We start from the raw sequence: 23,023 nt of genomic DNA, 5'->3' as shown, positions 1-23,023 counted from the left end.
TATATATTATATATAAAAAAAAATTTAAAAAATTAGAATAAACATGCAATATGTACTATTCCATAAGTAGAATGTATATTTTTATTTTTGAAGTTCGTATTTTTTTGTAATTAGATCACCTACTCACCAATCAACTCAAGATATCATCATTTTCAAAATGGGTTATGTAAAAATAGGGTTATGCAAGTATGTAAAAATAATTTTTGAATAGATATTTCAATGAGAATTTAGCTTCATATTTACAAGAAAAATCATAAATAGGCAGAGAGTATACAAAAACAATTTGAGTAACATATCCTTTGACATTTCTTGTAATTTTTAATATTTTTGACAAGATTTTCGATTTCATCTCATAAAAATTTCATTTCCATTGTATGTATAATATTATCTTTATATATATATAAAGTGAAAACCTAATTGGTATGGGATAAATTGTTTCCTTATTTAATTGTACCAATAAAACCAGTCAATCTTTTGTGATAATCTTATTAAGAATTATTTTAGGTTATTATATTTTGTTGTAGCGTAACGAAATAATAAAAAAAGAAGTTGATTTACAATTATAATACACGTATAGCTTAAACTTAAATCACACAGATGTTAGAATGTGTTAGCTTCAGGTAATGCACATTTTACCTTTATTTTTAACGTCATTATCGTTTTCTTTGTTTTTTGATTGAGACAGGTAGTTTGAACCACTAAGAATATCTGAAAATTATTTTCACATTGTTAAATAACCGTTTTCTGTAAATTTTGAAATCATATATCATAAAGGTAATATATAAACTGAGGAAGTGAAATGTCAATCGGTATTTGAATATATCAAAAGAATTGCAACAAAATGCTACTTTTAAAATTACATTTATAATTTGCAAGACAAAAAATTATTGGTTAAACATTAAACATATTCTTAACTATTTTACTGATAATAATAAAAATGCATTCAACATGCAAAATGCAATAAATAATTCAATACCAACTAATATACATACATATAAGGAGGGTCATAAATGGTAAAATTAAATTCCATTATAAATAAACAATTCTGAAACATTTATATAAGTCAAAATTTCTAAGAAATTTTTAAGTATAAATGAAATAATAGTATACATATGTATGTATGTACCTATATAATACACAAACTATAAATTTACAAACTATACTATAAAAATCTACTAAAGTTTCACAATTGTTTATAAAATGACTTTTATCTAATATATACAATATACGTAGTTGATCTAGTTGTTGCTAAAAAAAAAAAACACCATGTGACGTGCGAAAAAAATATATAAGATTGTGAACAACCGATGGGTAGACGGTAGTCATCACCATAGCTGTTGATGAAGTTGGCAAGATATAAATCCAGTTCTCTCACGGATACATTGATGTGATATGGATTAACACATAGACCAGGTTGTGTACACTCAGGATTCTTTTCTAATCGTTCTCCATCTGTACTCTCTAACGGAATGGCTTTGAACAGTATTACCATGACAAGATCTAACCGCCAAACCTGAAATTAAATAATTCCTTTATATCTTTTCTTTAAAATTAATTGATTGTTTTATCATAATTGCAATTGGAAAAGAAACCTTATCAGCTTGTCTAAGGCAGTCTATTCGTCGCATTTTTCCTTTCTGATCTGGATTACTAAGTACACATACGGCCGGCCTCTTTCCGGTTATACTGAGGACAAAATCTTCTCGACAATCCTGAGTGATGTCTTTTCGTAATTTTCCTAATAAACGTGATGCCCATTTTTGTTTGACTTCAGCCTTCTCATTCTAAAAGTGCAACAAAATTGAAATATTGAATGCACATATTAAATTCATTGCATTTTATTATATCATAATAAGAATGTAAATATTTTAACTTATTATATTTTTACACAGCTCTTTTATAATATAAAAACTGAATCCCTGTTTTGATATCCATAATGGTGCACTGAGTTCACTAAATCAGTTACTCTTGTACATCACACTATCATTTTAATGATTTACATTATTTGAAGTGAAGTTAACGGTTTTACACTAAAGAGCTTCTATACAATCTATACAATCATCATACACAGAATCTTCAAAAAGTCTGATTAGCTCTTATGTACTAAAAATCTATGCATATTTCAGTGGATATATACAAACAAAATGAATAAATATCATTCTTTGATTGGGTTAGAAAATTTCATCTCGTTATATATTGTTTTTTTTTTTTTTAGTTTTGCTGGACCTGCAATTCATATTTTGTGTGACGTTCTTCTTCTAAAGACATCCGTTTTTCATGTTTTTTAAAGTACTTCCGTTTGGCCGCTTGAAGATTAAACCATGTGTATGAGAAGGACTTTACAAACGGCATCAGGGCATCGATGAATGGGTGGAATTCATCCTGAAACCACCCAAAAAAATAAGTAATGATTGAAAAATAGTATTTTTTTAATTGTACTTCATTTCATAGAAAATGTTGCAATCACAACGAGGCTAATTTTACGTAATGATTTAAATATGTACATGAACTATATCAGTTTGGAAAATTCAAGATAAATCAGTTTTTTGTATGTAGGGTTTCTTTACTTTCAAATTTAATTTCCTTAAGAGGGCTGAACACCAGCGCGTTGTCCATGCAAACGTATCACACTTCTCCCTTCCTTAATTATGGCACTAGAGAAATTATTTTTTAATATGCTATGGATATCCACCATTGGGATGCATCTATAGTTTTATTTTTTTGATTAGTTATTTTTTATGGGAGCTAGGAGCTGCCAAACATCTATAAAATCGCCACTTTTTTACACCCACGAAAGGAGTCCAGCATGCTTATTTAACAGTCGATTAAAAAAAAATACGCATATAGATGCATAGAAAATATCTTTCTCATACCGATGGTGAATTTTTTTAAAAATTGGTCCAGTTTCGGAGGAGAAAATTGGAGAATACGAAACCTCGATTTTGTCGATTTGGTCTGGTCGAAGCGCAACTGTCACATTCACTCAATATATATATTGTTATATATTATCGCATTCACTCAATATATATATCGAAGAAAGGAACGGCAACAAAATTAAGGTTTCGGGTGTACAGCCCTCTTAAGGAAGGAATTCGTTTGATTATAAACTTAGCATAAATTTAAAATTTTCTTTTCACGAATACCACCCTCTATAATAAAATCAGATTGCATGCATATGATGTTGTAACTAATTAATTCCATATAAAATATGATTAAAATCTGTAGCTGAATTATGTTATAACGATTTTTTTCCTATTCGATTAGGGGAAATGCTTTTCTACGAGCACGTGCAGTAACCAAATAGTACGTTTGTGGTCTACTGTTGCGGCCAATTGATTTTTTGTTGTTGACAGTAGTAAGTTCGGTTCCCCTTGACCTTGCCGTGGCTACATGGCAAGCGTTAACCTCTCGGCGATCAGAATAATCCTGGCAACACGCAACTCTCCACTGCCAAATGGCGCTGGCTCCAAAATTTCACTATTATTTCCTGGATGGGTGACAATTTTTGGGTAGACGGCAGACGCACAGGATTGTGATAGGTCAAGCCGGTCTGTTAGGGCTGCGTAACCTTCCAGCGTAGGTAAATCTGGGTCAAAGCACGGGCGCTTCAACATACATCCATGTAGGGATGTCCAGAACCTACTGAATAGGATTTAAATATATATACATAACTTTGTTAGGTATATTTATTTATTGCAGTTGAATTTGAAATATTTTACAACAAAACAATGTTTCTGAATTTATCCTGCTATACATATAACAAAATAATAATTATTTTTAATTAGAAATTGACTTCCAATTTCAAAATTAATAATTAAGTGTGTCAAATATTTTAACGAAACTAATTGTTCACAGCTTTTAAATAAAATTTTCAAACAAAAGAGTTTTTCTAAATAATCGAGTTAGCTGAATATTGAAAAAAATAAATTGGGTCAGCTTTTCTCAAAAGCAATAATTAATCCTATCATTCAGGTCAACATAACAATCACAAAATTTCATATATTGATACCAATATATTTAGATTTTAATGTCAAAATGATTTTAAAAGAAATTTTCGGAATATCGTGATTTGCAACCAATGCATGTATTGGAACTATGGCAATCGAAAACATTTCAAATAACATAATAACATAATTAACAAGATTTATTTTCTACTTCTCCATTATGAAATAAGTACATATGTATGTATGTAAATCAAAGATCCTTTGAGTGAAGCTAACAATGAAACCTGAATAATTAAAAAAAAAAGTTTAAAGTACGAATTATCTAATGATTTTTTACAATTTGAAATCATTGAACTTTTAACTAATGAGTCACAATTAAGGTCATAGAAAACGCTACAGTCACTGGATTTTAAAATTAATAAAAAACTTGTATAAATTGAGATATTACTAATTACAAGCTTTTTTATGGATTCGTTGGTGTTCCTGTGTATTAATAAATGATAGCTTTATATTAATATAATTCGCGTCAATGTTTGTAAATGTTTCCTAAATTACGATATTTTTTTCCATAACTACGCAATATTGTACGCGTATGCGTATGCTATTTCCAACTTTGCGTATGCTATTTCCATGAAAACTTTCATATACGATGTTAATTGAATAATATGTTACTTAAATGATCAATTTACTTATAAAAATGTATCCCATGTTGTTAATTGTGTATTTTTGAATGCATCGTGCAATTATCAACGATGCACTTGCCCATTGCCCTCGCCCAAAGAAGTTTTTATCGGACATACATCGACCACCAAGCATCAAATACGGCTGATGCTAAAATTATTTAGGATTGTCTGTAGGCAATCGTCACTTGACAACAATATAACGCCTAAAGGTCTGTTCATACCTATCCAGCACGACCCGTATCCTGCAGGTGTCTTGCAAGTGCGGATAGTATTCATTGGCACATTCTATATGGACGCGCATGAATGCATAAATGCGCATGCGCGAATGGAGTATGAATACGTCCATATAATGTACCAAAGAATACTATCCGAACTTGCATGACACCTGCAGGATACGGGTCGCGCTGAATAGGTACGAACAGACCTTAGAGCCACTTATATTATTATAACATTTCTCTGATTCCACCTGAATCATTAGCGAAGTGAAATATAAAAGAGCCTTGTAAAAAGGTAGCACTTTATAAATCTAGCTTGATATCAATGATCATAATATATTGCACAAAAGTGAAAAATTCAATAGACAAGCTCTCGTAGTATGAAGGTATTGCTTCTGTTATAATATTTCTGATAAGTGTGTTGTAAAATCGCCAAATTATGGTGGACTTTTTGGACTGTGTGTACCATTGGTTAAGGTTGGCAAAGGCAGCTGTCACCCATCATAATAAATACCTAGCGCGTCGCCATGACGACGGAAGTGGCGTTGATAAGGCGCCAACGCATTGACAGGGGGTTCCCCTGTTGATTTCGTAGGGTCGTCGATCCCGCATCGGTCGTGCCAATTCACCGAGCCAGTGAGTGTTTGCTTTTTATTTCTTTTTATTTTTTGCGTGTTCCAGGCTGAGGTGAGTGTGTGTGTGTGTGCCAACCCTGTCCGAGGAGGCTTGCCAAGTGCGTGCCGGGTCTGAATGGGGGCCATTCATCAGGCGGGCGCAGGTGACGGGGCCCGCGGCCAACTGCGGCCTCCAGCATCCGACGGGGGATTCCCCCCCAATAACGCAATCTGACCGACCCATTTTTTTTCGGGTCATGCAATCGCTGCTGTGCGGTAACGTTTGCCAATATTCTACCTCCATTCTTGTCGGCGCCACACTCTGGCAACGGTTTTTGTTTGGGTTCGCGACGTTTGCCGCACCTGTCGCCCGAGAGGAAAGTGCGTCGCGACGCCAGCCAACTTGGCGACAACCCTACTTCTCACCTCCCATCCCCTCCCCTCCCCCCACCCAACAATGACCAACCCTTCTGTAAGATGGGGCTAACAATCTTATTGGAATCACATTTGAATTTTCATAGTGAAAAAATAGTCACGGAAAATTGTAAAAATCTTATATGTACGAAGAAGTTGAGTGCGTTGTTTACAGTGGTGTAAATGTTAAATAAATACATAGATAATTCGCCACTCTAGATACTCTATTCGCTATTATCAAGAGCCATATTAACCCTTTGAGTTGTTATGTGGTGGGATCTTACGACCTATGTATATACTTATGTATAATACCCTTTAACCTTAAGTTTGAACATCTGTTTCATTTTTAACTACTTATGATGGTATCTCTTAAAGCTATCCCTCATTAATTATGAGACTTTCAATATCTCTATTGCTTCCATCCTGTACAATCAACTATTCTATTCAACCCTATCTACTTAACTTTTATCTATTATAATTTATGCGAGTTTCTAACACGATTGCTATATAAGACGACACAGTTAATGATCTGTTGAAATACAAAGTATTACTTTTAATAATCTTTATTGCTATAGCTGCATTTTGTCCCACGATACGTGTCAACCCTAAAATATTATTATCTATATTTATCTCTATGATAAATTGTGTTTCTACTCAAAAATGTCTCGATACTCTCAAAGGATACATAAATCAAATATTAAAACTGTCTTACACACGGATGTTGCTCTGTATCTTAATCACTTTGTTATTTACCAAAATTCTGTGATTGGTTAAAGCTTATCATTCTTTTGTGTATAAATGCTCATGTTAGATCTATTGAAACTTATTTGCGATTACTAGTAACTTGTGATTATTACATAGTTACTTGCGATTAAACTGCCTTACTAGTAACTTGTGGTAGGACATCGAGACTAGTAACTTGTAATACAAACTTGTATATTAGTCTTGTTTATATTTACTACTACTTAAAGAATATAATCATTTGACCAAATCTGTGACTATTCTATACCATCTCCTACTCGTCCCCGTAACAGAGTGCTGACGTTTTTTCTATTGAAAGCCCGCCACGCTCAAAATTTCGCCAAAAAATAAATGTCACGGAAAATCGTAAAAATCTTATCGTACGAAGAAGTTGAGTGCGTTGTTTACAGTGGTGTAAATGTTAAAATAAATACATAGATAATTCGCTACGTTAGATACTCTATTCGCTATTATCAAGAGCCATATTAATCCTTTGAGTGCTGACGTTTTTTCTATTGAAAGCTCAAAATTTCCAACTAGAATTATTTAGAAATCCAATAGAAAGCCGGTATAAAAATTGCAGCTAATCCAAACAAACCTTAGATCACTACCGCCGAGGATTTCGAGTTTTGTAAAGGTGTGTTTAGACTCTTTAATATACATATCTTGCAACAAAATAAGTATAGATATTAATGAATGTATCTATTTTTCTGAAACTAGTTTCATCTTCTTCATTGTTGTTAAAATGTAATGCTCACAATCTAAATTCCAAGCCACAATTTAAAATACTCGGCGGTTAGCGATTTCCATCGGGTAATTCTGATATGGTTATAAATTCAGATATTCCGGTGTAAGCGAGTCTTTATAAATGTTGGCAAATGAATGACATGGATTACACGATCCATCTTCAATGCATTGTTTTTCAATGCTATCTTTAAAGGCTTAGCAGCTATTATTCTTGTTTACTTTATTAAGTTTTATCTAATAGTTTTCTAAGGAGTAATTAATTAAAAATAATTGAGTTTTATCTAATAGATTTCTAAATAGTAATTTCAATCGTATTGAAGAGTACATAATTTAGTTTGAACCAAAAATTCTTGATTTTGTTCATACATATGTATGTATATATATATTTATGTAAAAAGCTTTCTAATTTGAAAAATCCAACTCTGGAACTTATCACTATCTCGCATTAGATATTTTGTGTTCTAATTGCAATAAATTTTGAACCTTCAAATTTTAGCAAAATTTTCCTGCGAAGAATTTCCACTGTCCTTAAACGATGTGTGAATCATACCGCGTGAGAATCAACGAAAAGGATGTATTTTATCGTCATTGTTCGAGTTTAAGGCGAAACTGTGTTTCACGAAAGATTGAAAGCGCATTCGGGTGTATTCAATTTAACTTTAAATTGCAAAACTTGGTACGTTTTCCGATTGTATTTAAATGTTTGGGAGTCCGCAGAATTGAGGCTGAATTCTTGCGGTCAGTCTTGGGGATTGTTTCATCGACAGAAAACAAAGCGAACATTCGCCAACCGCACCCGCACGAAATCGAAATAATCAAAAAATCAAAAGAAAAGCGTTTTCGACAATAAAATGGGAATTTTAAACATCGAAAATAGAATATGCAACGTTGGATCGCGTACCTATCAACCGCACCGTTCGGGCCGTTATGTGTACATAAATACATACATATGTACATGTGTATGTTTTCCTCGTTCGATTTGCATATTGCAATGTTTATGTGTGTCAATATAAACCATATATTTTTTTCGTTCTCAGAAATTCCTCTGAGGATGCCTTGTAAGGTCGTTCGTCTGTCATCGACCTGTTGAACCAACACCTGAGATGCATATCAAAAGGACTGTGCACGGATCGGTAAGCAAAACATTATTACGTTTTATTACTATTTATAATGCCATTTTGTTTGTAAATCACGCGCAAAATGCTAATCGGAACGAATCGAAAAAATGTTGATTATTTAATTTTGGAACTTTTTAATAAAATTTGCAATACGATTAGAACAAATTAACGAGGCAAACTCGATGCAAATGTTAGTCTTATTATTATGCAAGTCTACATATATTTCTTATAAATCCTTCAAAGTCACCATTAACTTTCTAGCTAGGAACGACAGTGTATTTATACATACACTTGAGTATCAGAAGCAACGTTTGGATTCTACGTAAGTCGGCTGTTAAATTATGTTCTGAAAGGATCGCTATCATTTAGTAGTAAATTTATTATGTATACGCTTTTCTAGTTCTTTGGTTATTGTAGATATGAAGTTCCACATTAGATCAAAATTATTATTAGATACTTAGTATTATGCATAAAAATTATGATAGTAAACTATCAAAAATATCATCTATTTACGTATGTAAATTACGAAGACATTGTCTCGCAAATCTTTTGTAATCAAGTTATAGATGAAGAATACATAAATTTACTTAGTTTCAATAACGGATAAATAAATACACATTTTAAATATGTGTATTTGAAGGAAAACTTAATTGTTCTCGTTACATACATACATACATTTGTACCTACTATAAGAGATATAAAACGGGATACGTGGGTTAGGAGTATGACAAAGGTGGTGAAGACACATTCATTTATTCGCACATTGGCGCATGGTATTCACGCATTTATGTATGTACATATATGTAGAATGTACCAAATAATACTTTCCATACTTACTAGTTACGTGTAGTTGCCAGTACATACTGAGCTAATTTAAATAAACCTTTATGTTTTATTTGATTTATTATTATAATAAGTAAATTATAAATGGATAAAGAATACTAATAACAAATTAATGACCGGTGTGACCTGACAGGTTACCCCCATGTATAATCACTTATCTCATTCAAATAGACTCGCGTTGAATCTCATGAAACTGACCAGTTCATCAACACGACAATCAAACAGCTTAAAATTCTCGCAACAATAGGTTGGAAAACTCGACGATGACGCAAAGCTCTGCCACATTCAGAGTCCAAAATTTAAGCTGCGATAAATCAAAGGGTTGTCAATATATTATACATACATACTTTTCTTTAATACTCCGAAGAAGTATTTGGATCAATCATTCTCGAAGATAATGAGTCGAAGCCTAAGTTACCTTGTAAAAAAGCTGTGGGAAATAAATAACGGTAATATATATGTATGTATATACTATGTAACATAAGTACATACATATGCATGTATGTACATATGTTCTAATTTATTATTTTCATTACGTTTATTATTTTGTGTTATAAAAAATGAAGTATGTAAAAAATATGTACATATGGGTTCCCAGAAAAATGCACTGAATTGCACTGAATAGCGGCGCAGTTTCGAGAAGTCCTAATTCTCAAAGGCGCTCAAGAAAAACTTACGCAATAAGATTCCACATAAAAGGCTAGCACCCTCGGATAATAAATATCCCTTGACGCCTTTTTGTGGAATTTATTGCGTTAGTTCTCCTTGAGCATCTTTGAAAGTTTGAATGTCTCGAGAGTGCATTTTTCCGGTCACCGTACATATTGCACGGATAACTGTTATCAGTTCTCAGAATTAGACACACTGCGTAGATGTTCTTTGACAGTATCTTTGTCGTGAATGTTATAATAATTAGATACGTACATACATATGTACATAATATTATAGAAATATAATATTATACAAGTATGTATGTAAATATGTAGGTGGGAATTTGGGCATGGCAATTTAACTAATTTAAACAATTGTTTAACTATTCTTCGAGTGTAAGGTAGTGGTAATAAAAACATACATATATACTATGTATTTAATTAAAATTGGAGCATCTGCATATGTACAATTTACATGTTAATGTTGGGGCTGCTATTAGGTAGTCCTAACGGAAAATTGCTCAACTTTATGAAACCAAGTAGCGTGTACTATTATAAAATAGTGAGCGAGAGGGAGAAGAAAAGTGTTTGACCGCAGTCGTATGCCATTTTCCACGCCCAAGTTCTAGTGCACATTTTTACGAGCGTCCACACGCGGATCGTACGTATTCCGAGCGTGCACTTAAAAACTGCATAAGTGCAACTGAATAACCGACACCGAGCATGCACCGATTCGCCAATCAGTTCCGCGTGCGCCATTATTTAAACGCTGGGCACGCGTCTTGGGCGCGACCTGTCACTCGTTTCATGGGAATCCCTGCTTGATCGTCACACAACAAATATGCACTCGATCAATACGGTGTTTTAAGGGTCACTATGATTTTATCCGACTGTATTTCATTGATACTATTGATCCGATTCCGATATCACCCGATTTGCATCTTTGCCTTCTCTATAGATTTTTTTTTTATTATTAATACGATTTTGGTAAATTATCGAATAAAAATAAATAATTGAGCAACGCTTTGGACTCATAATCACGTATACGCGATATAAACATCTGACGTGCGTATATTTTTTCTCAATGGGTGAGAGTAAAACGCTAAGCAATAATTTGAACACAATTTATCTGCCATTGGCATTCGTTGCCAGCTTCCGACACGAAATAATAATAAAAATCGTAGCGGAGGATTGCCAAATAATGGAGGTAAAGCAAAATAAAAAAAGCGTATAATACACGTGGAGATTTGGCCAACGTCACGGTGGTGGGCCAGTACAATGTGCCGCAGACTAAAAAGCCGCAAACGTTACACGGGGAAAATTAAGTTGGAAAATTTGCGAATCACAAAGTGTCGTAATTTCTAACGAGCCGAGAGTCTCTCTCGTATTAAAACGGTTTAATTTTGCACGAGCTCTCCTTGCTATCATTTTAATTGTAGTATATTTTACATACAAAATGTGTGACAGTAACAGTAATATAAATATGGTTAGTATCATTCGCTTATCTATTATATTATAGGTTTTTCATATACTTACATACATATATCATATGTACATTTATTTAAAACCTCAAAAAAGTACAAAAACATACTGCAACTAAAAATTTTACATAGGTCCATTTAACGCTTGGTCCGTTTATATTATCCGGTACTATACTTTAACAGCTCGGCATAAAACTGTACGAAAAAGACTATTTCGATTCATACTGTACAGCATCGCTCGTTTTCGGCACGTTCGTGCTTGTTTTGGACGAGTGCAAGGCAAAATCGGATTACATATACATTACAGAGCGCATATACATACAGTACATTTTAAATTCGCTCAATATCGTCGTAATATGACATTTCCGAAAATATTACGTTACATCATACGTGAATATTTCCACAACGGCCATCGAAAAACCGGTTCTGCTTGGTACGTTTCGGTGACACGTACTGATGTATAATATGAATAGATCGTGTCGGTTGCTGCTGTTTCGATACGTCACATACACATTACGGAATATATTTATTTTGTGTCCATATATAATGTACTAAATGATATTTTTTGTATTGCTGTTTACGTGCAATTTCCTACATTCTAATCTAGGTCTCCATGATCGCAAGTGCGTGCTTTCATTTCACGAATGCGTGTTAATTATATCGGGCATGCTTTTAATATATGTACATACATATGTACACACATATGTTACATACATTTTAGAATTACATTTTGTGATCAAAAAGTACTTGACTGTTTATGGCGGAATTCGTCACCGCTGGGCAGACGGGAATTTGCAGATTACGTCTCTCCAACATGCTTCCACTTATCTCTGTTTTGTGTAACTCTCATCCATCTCACCCCACTCATTTTCCAAATTTTGTCTACCCATCTTCCCTGCGGTCTTCTTTTTACCCTTTAACATTCTCTCGGATATCATTCTAGCACTTCTTTTGTCCACCTTTTGTCCATTTTTCTAGCCACGTGGCCCATCCATTGCCATTTCAATCTCTCTACTCTATCAACTATGTCCACTACCCATGTCATACTTCTCACCCACGTATTCCGCTTCCTCTCTTTGGGTGCATTGAATTTTGTGTAGCATCTTCGCGTTCAGTGCCCAAGTTTCACATCCATACGTCATGATTGGCAGAACGCATTGATCGAAGATCTTTTTTTTTACGCACAGTGGCATTTTTTATTTAAAAACAACATTCATTCGTCCAAATGCAATCCATACTAATTTCACACGTCTCTTTATTTATAATATTAAAAATCTTGGGTACGTTGGTTTATTTTCAGGGCAAGAATCGTAAGATAAAGTATACACCATCATGAGATAAAAACGTATGCACATGTTATAATGTCGATTTCAGGGGTCTATCTCACGGGCCGGAATGTGAAATGCCAGAAAACGCAAATATCGGAAGGCAAACATCGAAAATCGAAAGATCTTAAGTCGAAAGATAAAAAAAAAGCAGGATACAACAGGAACAAGAGGAACAGGCTTTTCCTCCCGTATTCTGCTCGCGCACATTAATATCTTTCGACTTAATATCTTTCGATTTTCGATCTTTGCTTTCCGATATTTGCGTTTTCCGGCATTTCACATTCCGGCCCGTCACGGAGACCGCGATTTCAGACGTCTTCGTTTAACATGCTCATCGTCTATGTCAGTGGCGGCTCATGACGGGGCTATAGTAGCTCATTGACCACATCGGTGACCGAATGTAAACAAAAATAGCATGAATTTGTGTTATATTAGGAAGGGTTGCAACCCGCAGCCAATATTTACGAGCCACCACGTCCAATAGTGCATAGATTCCATGTACTATCGGACCTTAGACCGTTCCATGAATTTTGAGCCAATATACGGATCAATTGGCTTTCGATTTACGGCAAAAAATAATAGTAGGTTTTATTCTAAAAGCACCGTTTTGACAGTATTCATATAAAACGAGTCATCGCTTAGACATTGAGCTGAATAGTATGAAAATTTCCGTTTACCGTCTGAAATAACCCCTCGGTCCGGAAATGCAGGGCGTTCCTCATTGCTTGGTGCGCGTTCGGTTAAGTTCGTGTGCTATTTCAGTTTGAATTTAAACTATTTCAGGCGAGTAGCCCTGGTTAGTGATGTTTGTATACCGGTGTGGCGTAACATCAGCTGTTCGCAGGAGACGCCATCGATATTTTGATTTTGGAAAATCGGACGCGCGTAATAATACACGACGCGCTCTCTCGCACGTGCTGCGTTTCAGTGACGACATTTTCTGGGTAAATCTTCCGAATACACATGTATGTAGGTACAACTGAATGGTATTTATTACACGTGTTAAATTTATCTCGACGCGTGCGCTGGTAAATCTTCGCCAACCTACATCGCGTGACTGAGTGGCTGGTTATGCATTAATTGGAATTCGTACGTGTGTGTTGTGTTAGTCGATCACTATGAGGACAACCGTGTCCTGCTTTGATTTGTCGAAGGACTATTTTCGTTAAATATGTGTATGTATGTGCAGATTAGTGGTGTAGTAATTCATAAATGTATTATAGTGTGAATAAATTTAATTTCTCCATGATTTGTTTTTTGGTATTATAAGAGGGAATTATAATATGTTTGGCTAGAAATAGCATAATTAAATTTATCATTCTTTGATAAATATGATTATATGAGCATACATATGTATACATATATAGGCAGGCCTTTTTTTAATGTAAAAAATTTATATACATAGATTGTATGTATACTTATTTGAATGAAATTTTATAGTATTTTTTATAGATTTACTAAATTTTCACCAGGAAAATCGTGTCTATTCCTTTCCTTAGTGTTAGTGCTTTAGAAAGTTTAAAAATACTGTGAAAAAAGGTGCCGGAACGACGTTCTGCCGCTTTATTAGGAAAAAAAGCCCTGTATGTAGGTATTTACGTATATTACATACTGGTTTTTAGCCACACAGATTAATCATTTAGTTAATTTTACCACCAAGTATAAGTTGGTATATATATTTATGTATGTACATACATATATGCGTATGTTTAAAATTGTACATATGTAGAACATTTCCTGAAATATTTAAGTACAATATACATACATATGTATGTACATTGTGAAATTGGATTTTGCCTACATATTATATTAAAAGGATACAGTGATATTGGTTATGTAAATAATTTATCAAAAGCGGGAAGAATATGGAAGAGAACAGTTTCAAGAACTCATTTTAACGATGTCTTTAAAAATGAACCTTCTGAGCCAGCTGGAGAAGTGAAAAGGGTATAAATAATTGACTGACGGAATTTTGATTATATTCAAATGATTTGAAGGTGTAGACACACAGAATGATACTGGGTGTTTAATTATAGATAGTTTTGCATATGCAAAAAAACTCTAGCACGCTTGATCTATGATTTGATGATCCAGGCCAAAACTCACCCCTGGATTGTTTCGGTGATATTTTATACTTGTATTGACACATGTTTGACAGTGATCGATGACGGTTTCTCCTAAGCATTTGAAGGAATGTAAGACAACATTCTCGAAATAATAAAATCGTACAAATTAGCAGTGTCCCGAGGAAACACCCTTCCAGATGGAAGCCACGAGGACATAAATGGCGTACGATTTGGTGTGTTTGCGCCTTAAGACATATTATTCCTTCTTATCAAAGTGAAATATTACTAAAAAAAATGTTGTTCAAAGTATGCTTCTTTATTGATTAAAAACATAATTAAGTAGCGTAATTAATGTCATGTTTTAATTGATTTTTTGTTATTATTATTATTATGTGCTTGCATGTCAGAAGATGGTGCTAATTGTGTGGCGATGCATCTCAATATGCAAAATTAAGCACATGATTGTATTAAAAAAGAATCGAGACGATTCGGTGATTACGTAATTTAATCAGGATGACGTTTCGAAAGAAATTGACTATATTTTTGACCGGAGACAGACGTTATTTCAAAGGCGCGTCTTGACTTTACACATTTTGTTTTTGGAGAGGCCGCAGTGGAGCTGATGTTAATGATACATGACGATGTTGATATTTATACACGAGCTAACCGCTGAAAATTCGTGAAAAGAAAATCGCCAAAAGAAAAACACAATAATAATAGAGGAGAGAGAGAGCGAACGCTAAAATTCTATAACGGGTGCTAGCGCTGAATTTCGAAGGATATTATTATATTCTTTAGATTCGCAACAAAAGAGGAAAGTATCCATCTATCTAAAGTGGGATTTGAATGAAAAAGCAAACGATTCATTAGTATGCGCTGCTGTGTCGGGATTTATTACCCGGCGCTTCGATCCGTTCGTAACGGGGACGCGTCTCTTTTACTCTCCGCTCGAGGAAAATTCCAGACGATGTCGGTGTCGGAGAAATCGTGTGGGAAAAGCGATTCTAGACAGTGCACAGGTCTATTATATTTAAGGGACGACGTGTGCTAAAGTAGGGATCCGTCCGTGTCGTAATGTTCTAATTTGGTCGCGGTGGCAGCCGCTCGGTGCTGATATTAGAACACTTTTCTATGACAGACCATTTTGCGAAATCTTTCAACTACGCGCGTTTTCGCGATATTTTCGTCGGCTCCGAAATGGACTGTATTTTGCACACAGGTGCGTGTCAAAAATTCGCTAATGCTGTGAGAAAATCTTCTATTTTCGTTCCGAGTATGTTGATGATTTTTTTTTTTGTGTTTCGGAAATACTCCGTTGACAAGTTATTTCTTTGTGTTGATAGATGTTTTTTTTGTATGCATGTATATTCTATTCTTTGCGACGTAATTTTTCTGATATCAATTGACTTTGTCGAATTCGTTCTTATTATTAAATCATCGTAAAAAACATTTGTACACATATGCTATATGTATGTACATAAATTGACGGTCAAAACAATACATTTTTAATGAATGTATTTTGTAAATACTTGTATATTTGAATGAAGTCAAATCGATTGAAAAATACTTTTGATGAAATTTATTGATTATAAATAAGTATTGTTAATATTTATTTATTCATACATTTGTAGGTATGTATGTACATAGATGTACATGTTTATAATTCTTTCTGTTAACGAATTATAGTATTTACTAAAATTGAACCAACGAAATTTAATCAAATTTCAATAATCATTTGTAATTATGATCTTGATTTTAATTTCTTAGTTGTTCATAACAAATTTATTTATTTTAATTGGGAAGTGAAAATATACACTGACGTAAGCATACATACATTATTAGAAAAAAATTCGTAAACTTCCTTTAATCTATGATTTAAATCTACATATGAGCCGTTATATTTGAAAGAGGCTGAAGTCTAATTTTCAGTTCCAAAAACACTATTTCTGTTAAATTCTTAATTCATAAATTGTTATCACTAAAGGAACTTTTATTTTATTTTTAAATCGTTAATTTAGCATAATCGAATTTTACAATTATTTAATCAAAATTCCGTCAGTCGTCTTTATAAGATTCGCGGAATTTTTTTTATATCTCATACCCTTTTCACTTCTCCAGCTAGCTCAGAAGGTCCATTTTTAAAGACATCGATAAAATGAGATCTTGACAGCGACTCGTCCTTACATATTCTTCCCGCTTTTGATCAATTATTTACATAACCAATCCCACTTTATCCTTTTTATGTCGCTTGGGCCGCACATCGCGATATTTAAGTTGGGAAAATTTTATCTATCCCGACTCCTGAAAATACATATATAATCTGAATCCTATATATTCACTCGATTCCCATATTTTGGCATTTTTTCAATAAAAGAACATGCTCTTAGTTAAAAAAAAGAGATGGAATCGATACAAAAAAAACACGACATAAACACTCCTCTCGAAACACTGATTTGCGTTTTTGCCGCATTTTTTTTAATAATCAGCGACACAAAAAAGAGAAAGTCGGGTTAAACAATAGAGGAATTCTTATTAAAATGCGATGCAAGTGTTTGCTGTTTCAAAAATACACTAGTATTTTCAGTCAAAAGCATTTTTTACAAGTGGCCTAATACATTTTTCCACGGCTGTACTGTGTATGTATGAAGGAAATTACTCTTAATATTTTGTCATTGCTCTCTTGTTCACACTTGACAAATCGACCATTGAAAGATTGCGAGTTAGTTAAATACACATGCCAAAATGTATACGCCCTGCGTTTTATTATAAGTGCAACGATGCAACGCCGTAACGGCGGGCTTAACGAAGACATAACGACGCCATCGTGGAAAATCGGCACCGTTCGCCGTTATGCAAATCATGGTCGCCCTAATTGTTATTATAAATAGTTATGACCAGGAGAGTGAGGCGTTCGCCATTATTCGACAGTGTTGTTGTGCATATGCTATGCGAGTTGCGGTGGACATTGCGCCCGCCATGTTGGCCCGTTTTACTAAGGTAAGCAAACATTCTCTGATCCATTAGCTGCACACACATATGTAGACACATGCTATTACGATGCCCTTGATCTATTTTGAAAATTTTATGTACACCCTCTGTGTATGTGTGCATAAAAGGGATTCGGGGCTACGAAATGGTGTGTGGGGAAAATCGATTAAAATATTCGTAGAGTATTGTTGGCATGGGATCTTTGTATGTGTTGACAATTTAATTTAGTCTTAGTTGATGTTACATGGTAGCTGTTTGTGATTGCAACAATGTCGCTGAAAGTATGCCTATACATACATACATACAATATATGTAGGACAGTCGAGGAAAAGCTCGTGCAGTGTTTGCAGTGTTCGTATTACTTGACCGAATAATATTGACTTTATATAACTGAATTTTCCAAGGATTTTATTAATACATCCGTTTGTTATATTATTGATAGGTATTAAAACTTTTTGACCGGATAAAATTTATATTTTTTGTCAAAAATAAGTTATTCTTGAGCCTAATCAAAGTAAAGATTTATTGAGTCATCGAAAGTAAATAAATGCACTAAGTTGTTTTATTAAAATATTATCTATAGAAATAAATCCCGCTTTGTGAATCAATGTTAAATTTTGTGTAGGTATTTTTTAATATATCGAGATCCTTTTAGCGTAATATACATATGTAGAAACATTCTAAAAAATAGGAAAAAAGTCTAGCTAATTGGAGCACGACAATAATCATAAAATTTCAAATATCAAAATGAAGGCACGGTATTAAATAATACATACATATATGTATAATATAGCAGTATAGCTCGGTGGTTTGGCTAATGCTAACCACCCATGTTCAAGCCCTGGATTGAAGAGAATTTATACTTGGATATTTGTGACTCTATGTCGATCTTTTCCTATCAGAGTTTACCAATTTAACTGATTTCATTGTTGAAACGGTTCATCATTAAATTGGCAAAACCATCCTACTATTTGAATATGATTTCAAATTTATAATCTATCAATACGTGCAACTTTAACACCATAGGTTTCACTCAGGGGTGGAACCCGTAATGGCATCATGGTAAAATATAAATTTTATAAATATATACATATGTACGAATTTGAATCTAAGCAAAGCATGGTATTTGCATACATTTGGTAGTTAAACTTATAATATTAAAGCAATAGTGTAAGAATGTACGTTTTGAAACATATTGGCATTTATTACCCTATTAAAATTATTCAATATTTAGTAACGTATACATAAGTTTGATATACATATGTATAGGTATGATTAATATGTAAATATAACATATTATAATATAATATAGTTGTACATGCACATGTACAACAAACTTTCAAATGCTATATTAGCAAGTGTGTCGATGCGTAATATACTCGTGTATATTTATACGTCGATTGAAAAAGCTCGATTTCAGAAACACCGCAAGTCATTGTTTTCCATAAGCCAACTTGTATGCGGTGTGCCGATTCGGGCTTTTTAAACAGTTTCATTCGAATATGTATAATAATGCTTGTTTTTGTAATGTAAACTCAAAAACGCACGTATTTCATATCTAGGATATAACAAATGCACTGGATGACGGTCAATCGGAATAAAACAATTTAGAAATATTTATACGTGCCTACACATGTACAATATTTATTTATAAGTTCAAAGTAATGGTCGATTCCCGGTGTTGACCGTTCTTGATCACAATTTTAAATGCGTCATTCTGAAATATATGTATTTTATTTCATGTCGAATATAATATTCTTTCGAAATTTTAAGCAAACCGTTCACACATCCGACGATTTTCCAAACTCTATAAATTAGTGAAAGAACGGTGCCACTAAAGTAACCTATGATTTTAATATTTAATTAGAATGAGCTGATAATTATCATTGGGTAGATTATAAAAATAACCATTTTTTTAACAGTTTTAACAACGTACATATACATACATATATATGTACATATCTATAGGTATCATACGTACATACATATGTATTTTTTTATATATACATATAATATACTAGTACATTTTTCTTTCGATAAATCATTACTCCAATTATTATCTCAAATTACACTGTTCATTTTAAGGTATGTAATTGAAAGCGATTCAAGACATATTTTTGTATATATGTATGTAGATATGAATTATATTATACATAATTATGTGTTCATAAATATATTAACTATTTAACAGACTAACACAGTTGGGCAAGAAAAAGTAGGATTAAAAATGAACGAACATAGATAAGACCAAACTAATGTTCAATAGTGTATACATCTGATACATATATATGTATATATACATTTGATAGCATCTCATTAGATAATAAAGTAGTAGAAGTAGTCGATAATTTTTATATTTAGGAGAAATAATAGACATTTCCGGTAATAAAGAAGAATAAATAAAGAGACGTATGAAATTAGGTTGGAGTGCATTCGGACGAATGAATGCCATTTTTTTAAACAAAAATATGTCACTTTGAAAAGATCTTCAATCAATGTGTGGGTTGCGATGGATGAGAGTTGCGCAAAACAGAGACGAGTGGAAGCGTGTCGGAGAGGCCTTCATCCTGCAGTGGATGATGATGAAGATGAAATATAAAAACTATAGCCTGAAAGTCCGGATGCTGTATTGAATATACAACATGGGTATAATGGGTATAATTCATGTATTTACATAAATGCATTGGAATCTTCTCATAGATTTCAAAACATAATACATTTATGTATGTATGTATGTATACGTAAATTAACGAATTTTCACAATTATTAAATTTGTAATACATACATCACGTCAAAAAAAACAACTATCCTTCTATTTTTGTCTCATTCAGAATTATTTCTTTTATCATTGGGCTCTTACGTCAGCAAAAGCTAGGACTGATTTATTTAATATTTTATATTTACATATTTAGATGTTAGAATTTCCCGAGTCTATTTAATTTTTGCAAGGTCAAACAACAATTCCTTCAATTTTTACTAGATCAATTTTTCAATATCCAAGATAAATTATATGAAATTGACATAATTTGTCCCATTAATACTTTCTGACTAAATTAAATAAGACAAATTGAAGAAATTTCTTCAACATTTTTTTATAAAATTGTGGTATTAAATAGATTGTTTGATAGACCGCTTTTTTCTGATTTACATAATTTTACTAGTCCAAAAGGAAAATACGACGAATAAAATACTCCTTTAAGTTTTTAGTCATAGTCACCAAAAGTTACTAGAACGCGCAACCGAATAACAGTTAAAAAAGTAAACAGCTATCAGTATTTTTTGCGGTAAGAAAACTCTAAATCTGGATTATTATTGGTAGAACCTTTCGATTGACCAATCAGAATCGCGTATATTTCCCCCTACTGCAAACAGTCATGAAATGAAATATAGTTGTAGTAGTAATATATAAATATAGCTAACCGTAATTTTAAAAAAAATCAAGCAAACGAACGATAGAATACTCCACATCTAAGGGCGAAAACACACTGAGTGGGACGTGGAACGATGCGAAAAAAACGCAGCACCCCTAGCCCATAATCATGGTACACAGTCCCAAAAATCACCCCCTGGAGTGTTTTCGCGATATTTTATCCTTGCTTGACAGTGATCGATAACGGTGAATCCTATATTTAGGAGAAATGTAGGAGAAACTTGTCGGTTGCATATACACAAACGACCTCCCAAACATATTCATTCTGCACGTGCACAGCGGTAATCCAAGGACACACGACGCCCCATACCACTCAGTGTGTTTTCGCTCTTAGAATCGCTTTACAGATGGCTTACAAAGTTACATTTTCATGGCTTACAAAGCTTTCGCAGTTTGAGGTTACTGGCGCAGAGGACTTCTTCAAACGTTAAAAGTGCATGCTTGTGACATGTTGGCCACGCTGGATTATTTTCATATTGATACATCCATTCACCTTCGGAACAGAGTGATCAACCGGAAGCTTGTCGCATGCCAAAATTTTGATTCATTATGCACTCGCGGCGGTCTGACACGTGACGGTGAAGGGGTTTAGGTCACCTACACCCACCCACCCACCCACCCACGGGGAGAAACGAGGGGGTGGTTTATACGACGATGCACGCTCGTCGGTAGTGCGACAGGTGTGTTGCAGCTCCCGATTTAGCATATTGAAGTGGTGGTCGGTGACAACCCGGGACCGTTCGTCTGTAGGTACACACACGGCAACATTTGAAACGGCGCGCTATTTACGTCCGATCTCTCTTACTCTCCACTTCCAGGCTATTTGCGTGCGCCACCCGTCGGCACGCGCTATTATGAAACGACCGACGTGTTGTATCTGCCGTGTACGAACGCGTGTTGTACCTACATACATACATACATATGTACAATGTACATTTCGTATGACGTCAACGCGACCCATCGGTTGGACGCCTCTGGATGTGCGTACGGAGATTGTGTTGTGGTCGCGAGAGCGATGCGACGTTGAGGAGTAGATCGTGGGTTGCGTTTTTTCTCGAACGCGCGACCTCTATAGTGTATTGGATTTTGTAGATTTTTTTTTTTTAATTACTACCGTATCTCACTTGATAGAAGAGATTTGTTTATGAAAAGTTCGTAGATTGGAATTTCGAGTTTGAATCATTTTGTTTGAGACTCCCCCCAAAGCTCTTCTTCGGTGATTCAAATAGATTTTATGCCTTTTCTAATATAAACATATACATATGTACTGCTAATTAGTATATTACGACAAATTGTTTTCTTTTATATATATTTATTCGATCAAATCAAAACGCTCGAAAATTTTAAATTTTATCTTCGTATATAGATTTTTTTCGTATACAAAAAGTTAATATTAAATTTTTTTCAAATTCCGTTTTAGTGGAATTCCATAAAAAAGTGTTCCGTAAAGCGAGGGTTGGGTGTATAGATTTAAATTAGTTTTTTTAATTTTTGGACAAGATTATTGTCAGATATAGCGGTTGGGAATAACGATTCATTTGATTTTGATGATTGGAGATGACCGAAACTGTAAAAAAAATTAAAAACTGAATAGTTAAATTTACGTGTGTACCTACATATTTATACAGTACCTACATACGTAATACATAAGTAATACCTATATATGTACATAAGTGATACCTATACATAGTACCTAGATATGTACATAGTACCTTCATACATATGTATGTAAATAAGTAATGTATATATGTATAAATGTAC

General features: G+C 33.7%; 1 protein-coding gene across 16 annotated transcripts in view; it reads right to left on the bottom strand.

Moving 5' to 3' along the window:
* NfI (Nuclear factor I) overlaps positions 1 to 23,023 on the bottom strand; it is a 32,823-nt gene that overhangs the window by 5,279 nt on the left and 4,521 nt on the right. For 7 of the 16 annotated variants that reach the window (XM_077433985.1, XM_077433987.1, XM_077433996.1 and 4 more), the window contains exons 2-5: positions 2,227 to 2,382; positions 1,593 to 1,784; positions 1,306 to 1,513; positions 637 to 708 (exon numbers count right to left, since the gene is read on the bottom strand). In XM_077433985.1, the coding sequence (XP_077290111.1) occupies positions 637 to 708; positions 1,306 to 1,513; positions 1,593 to 1,784; positions 2,227 to 2,382 (628 nt within the window). The remainder of the gene's footprint in view (positions 1 to 636; positions 709 to 1,305; positions 1,514 to 1,592; positions 1,785 to 2,226; positions 2,383 to 23,023) is intronic. The other 9 variants (XM_077433998.1, XM_077433991.1, XM_077433993.1 and 6 more) reach the window with 2 other exon arrangements.

Source organism: Arctopsyche grandis, chromosome 6, assembly GCF_051622035.1.
Source record: "Arctopsyche grandis isolate Sample6627 chromosome 6, ASM5162203v2, whole genome shotgun sequence".
Taxonomy (NCBI): domain Eukaryota; kingdom Metazoa; phylum Arthropoda; class Insecta; order Trichoptera; family Hydropsychidae; genus Arctopsyche; species Arctopsyche grandis.
Note: the sequence above shows the minus strand (reverse complement) of the source record. Positions and strands in the feature narration are given on the sequence as shown.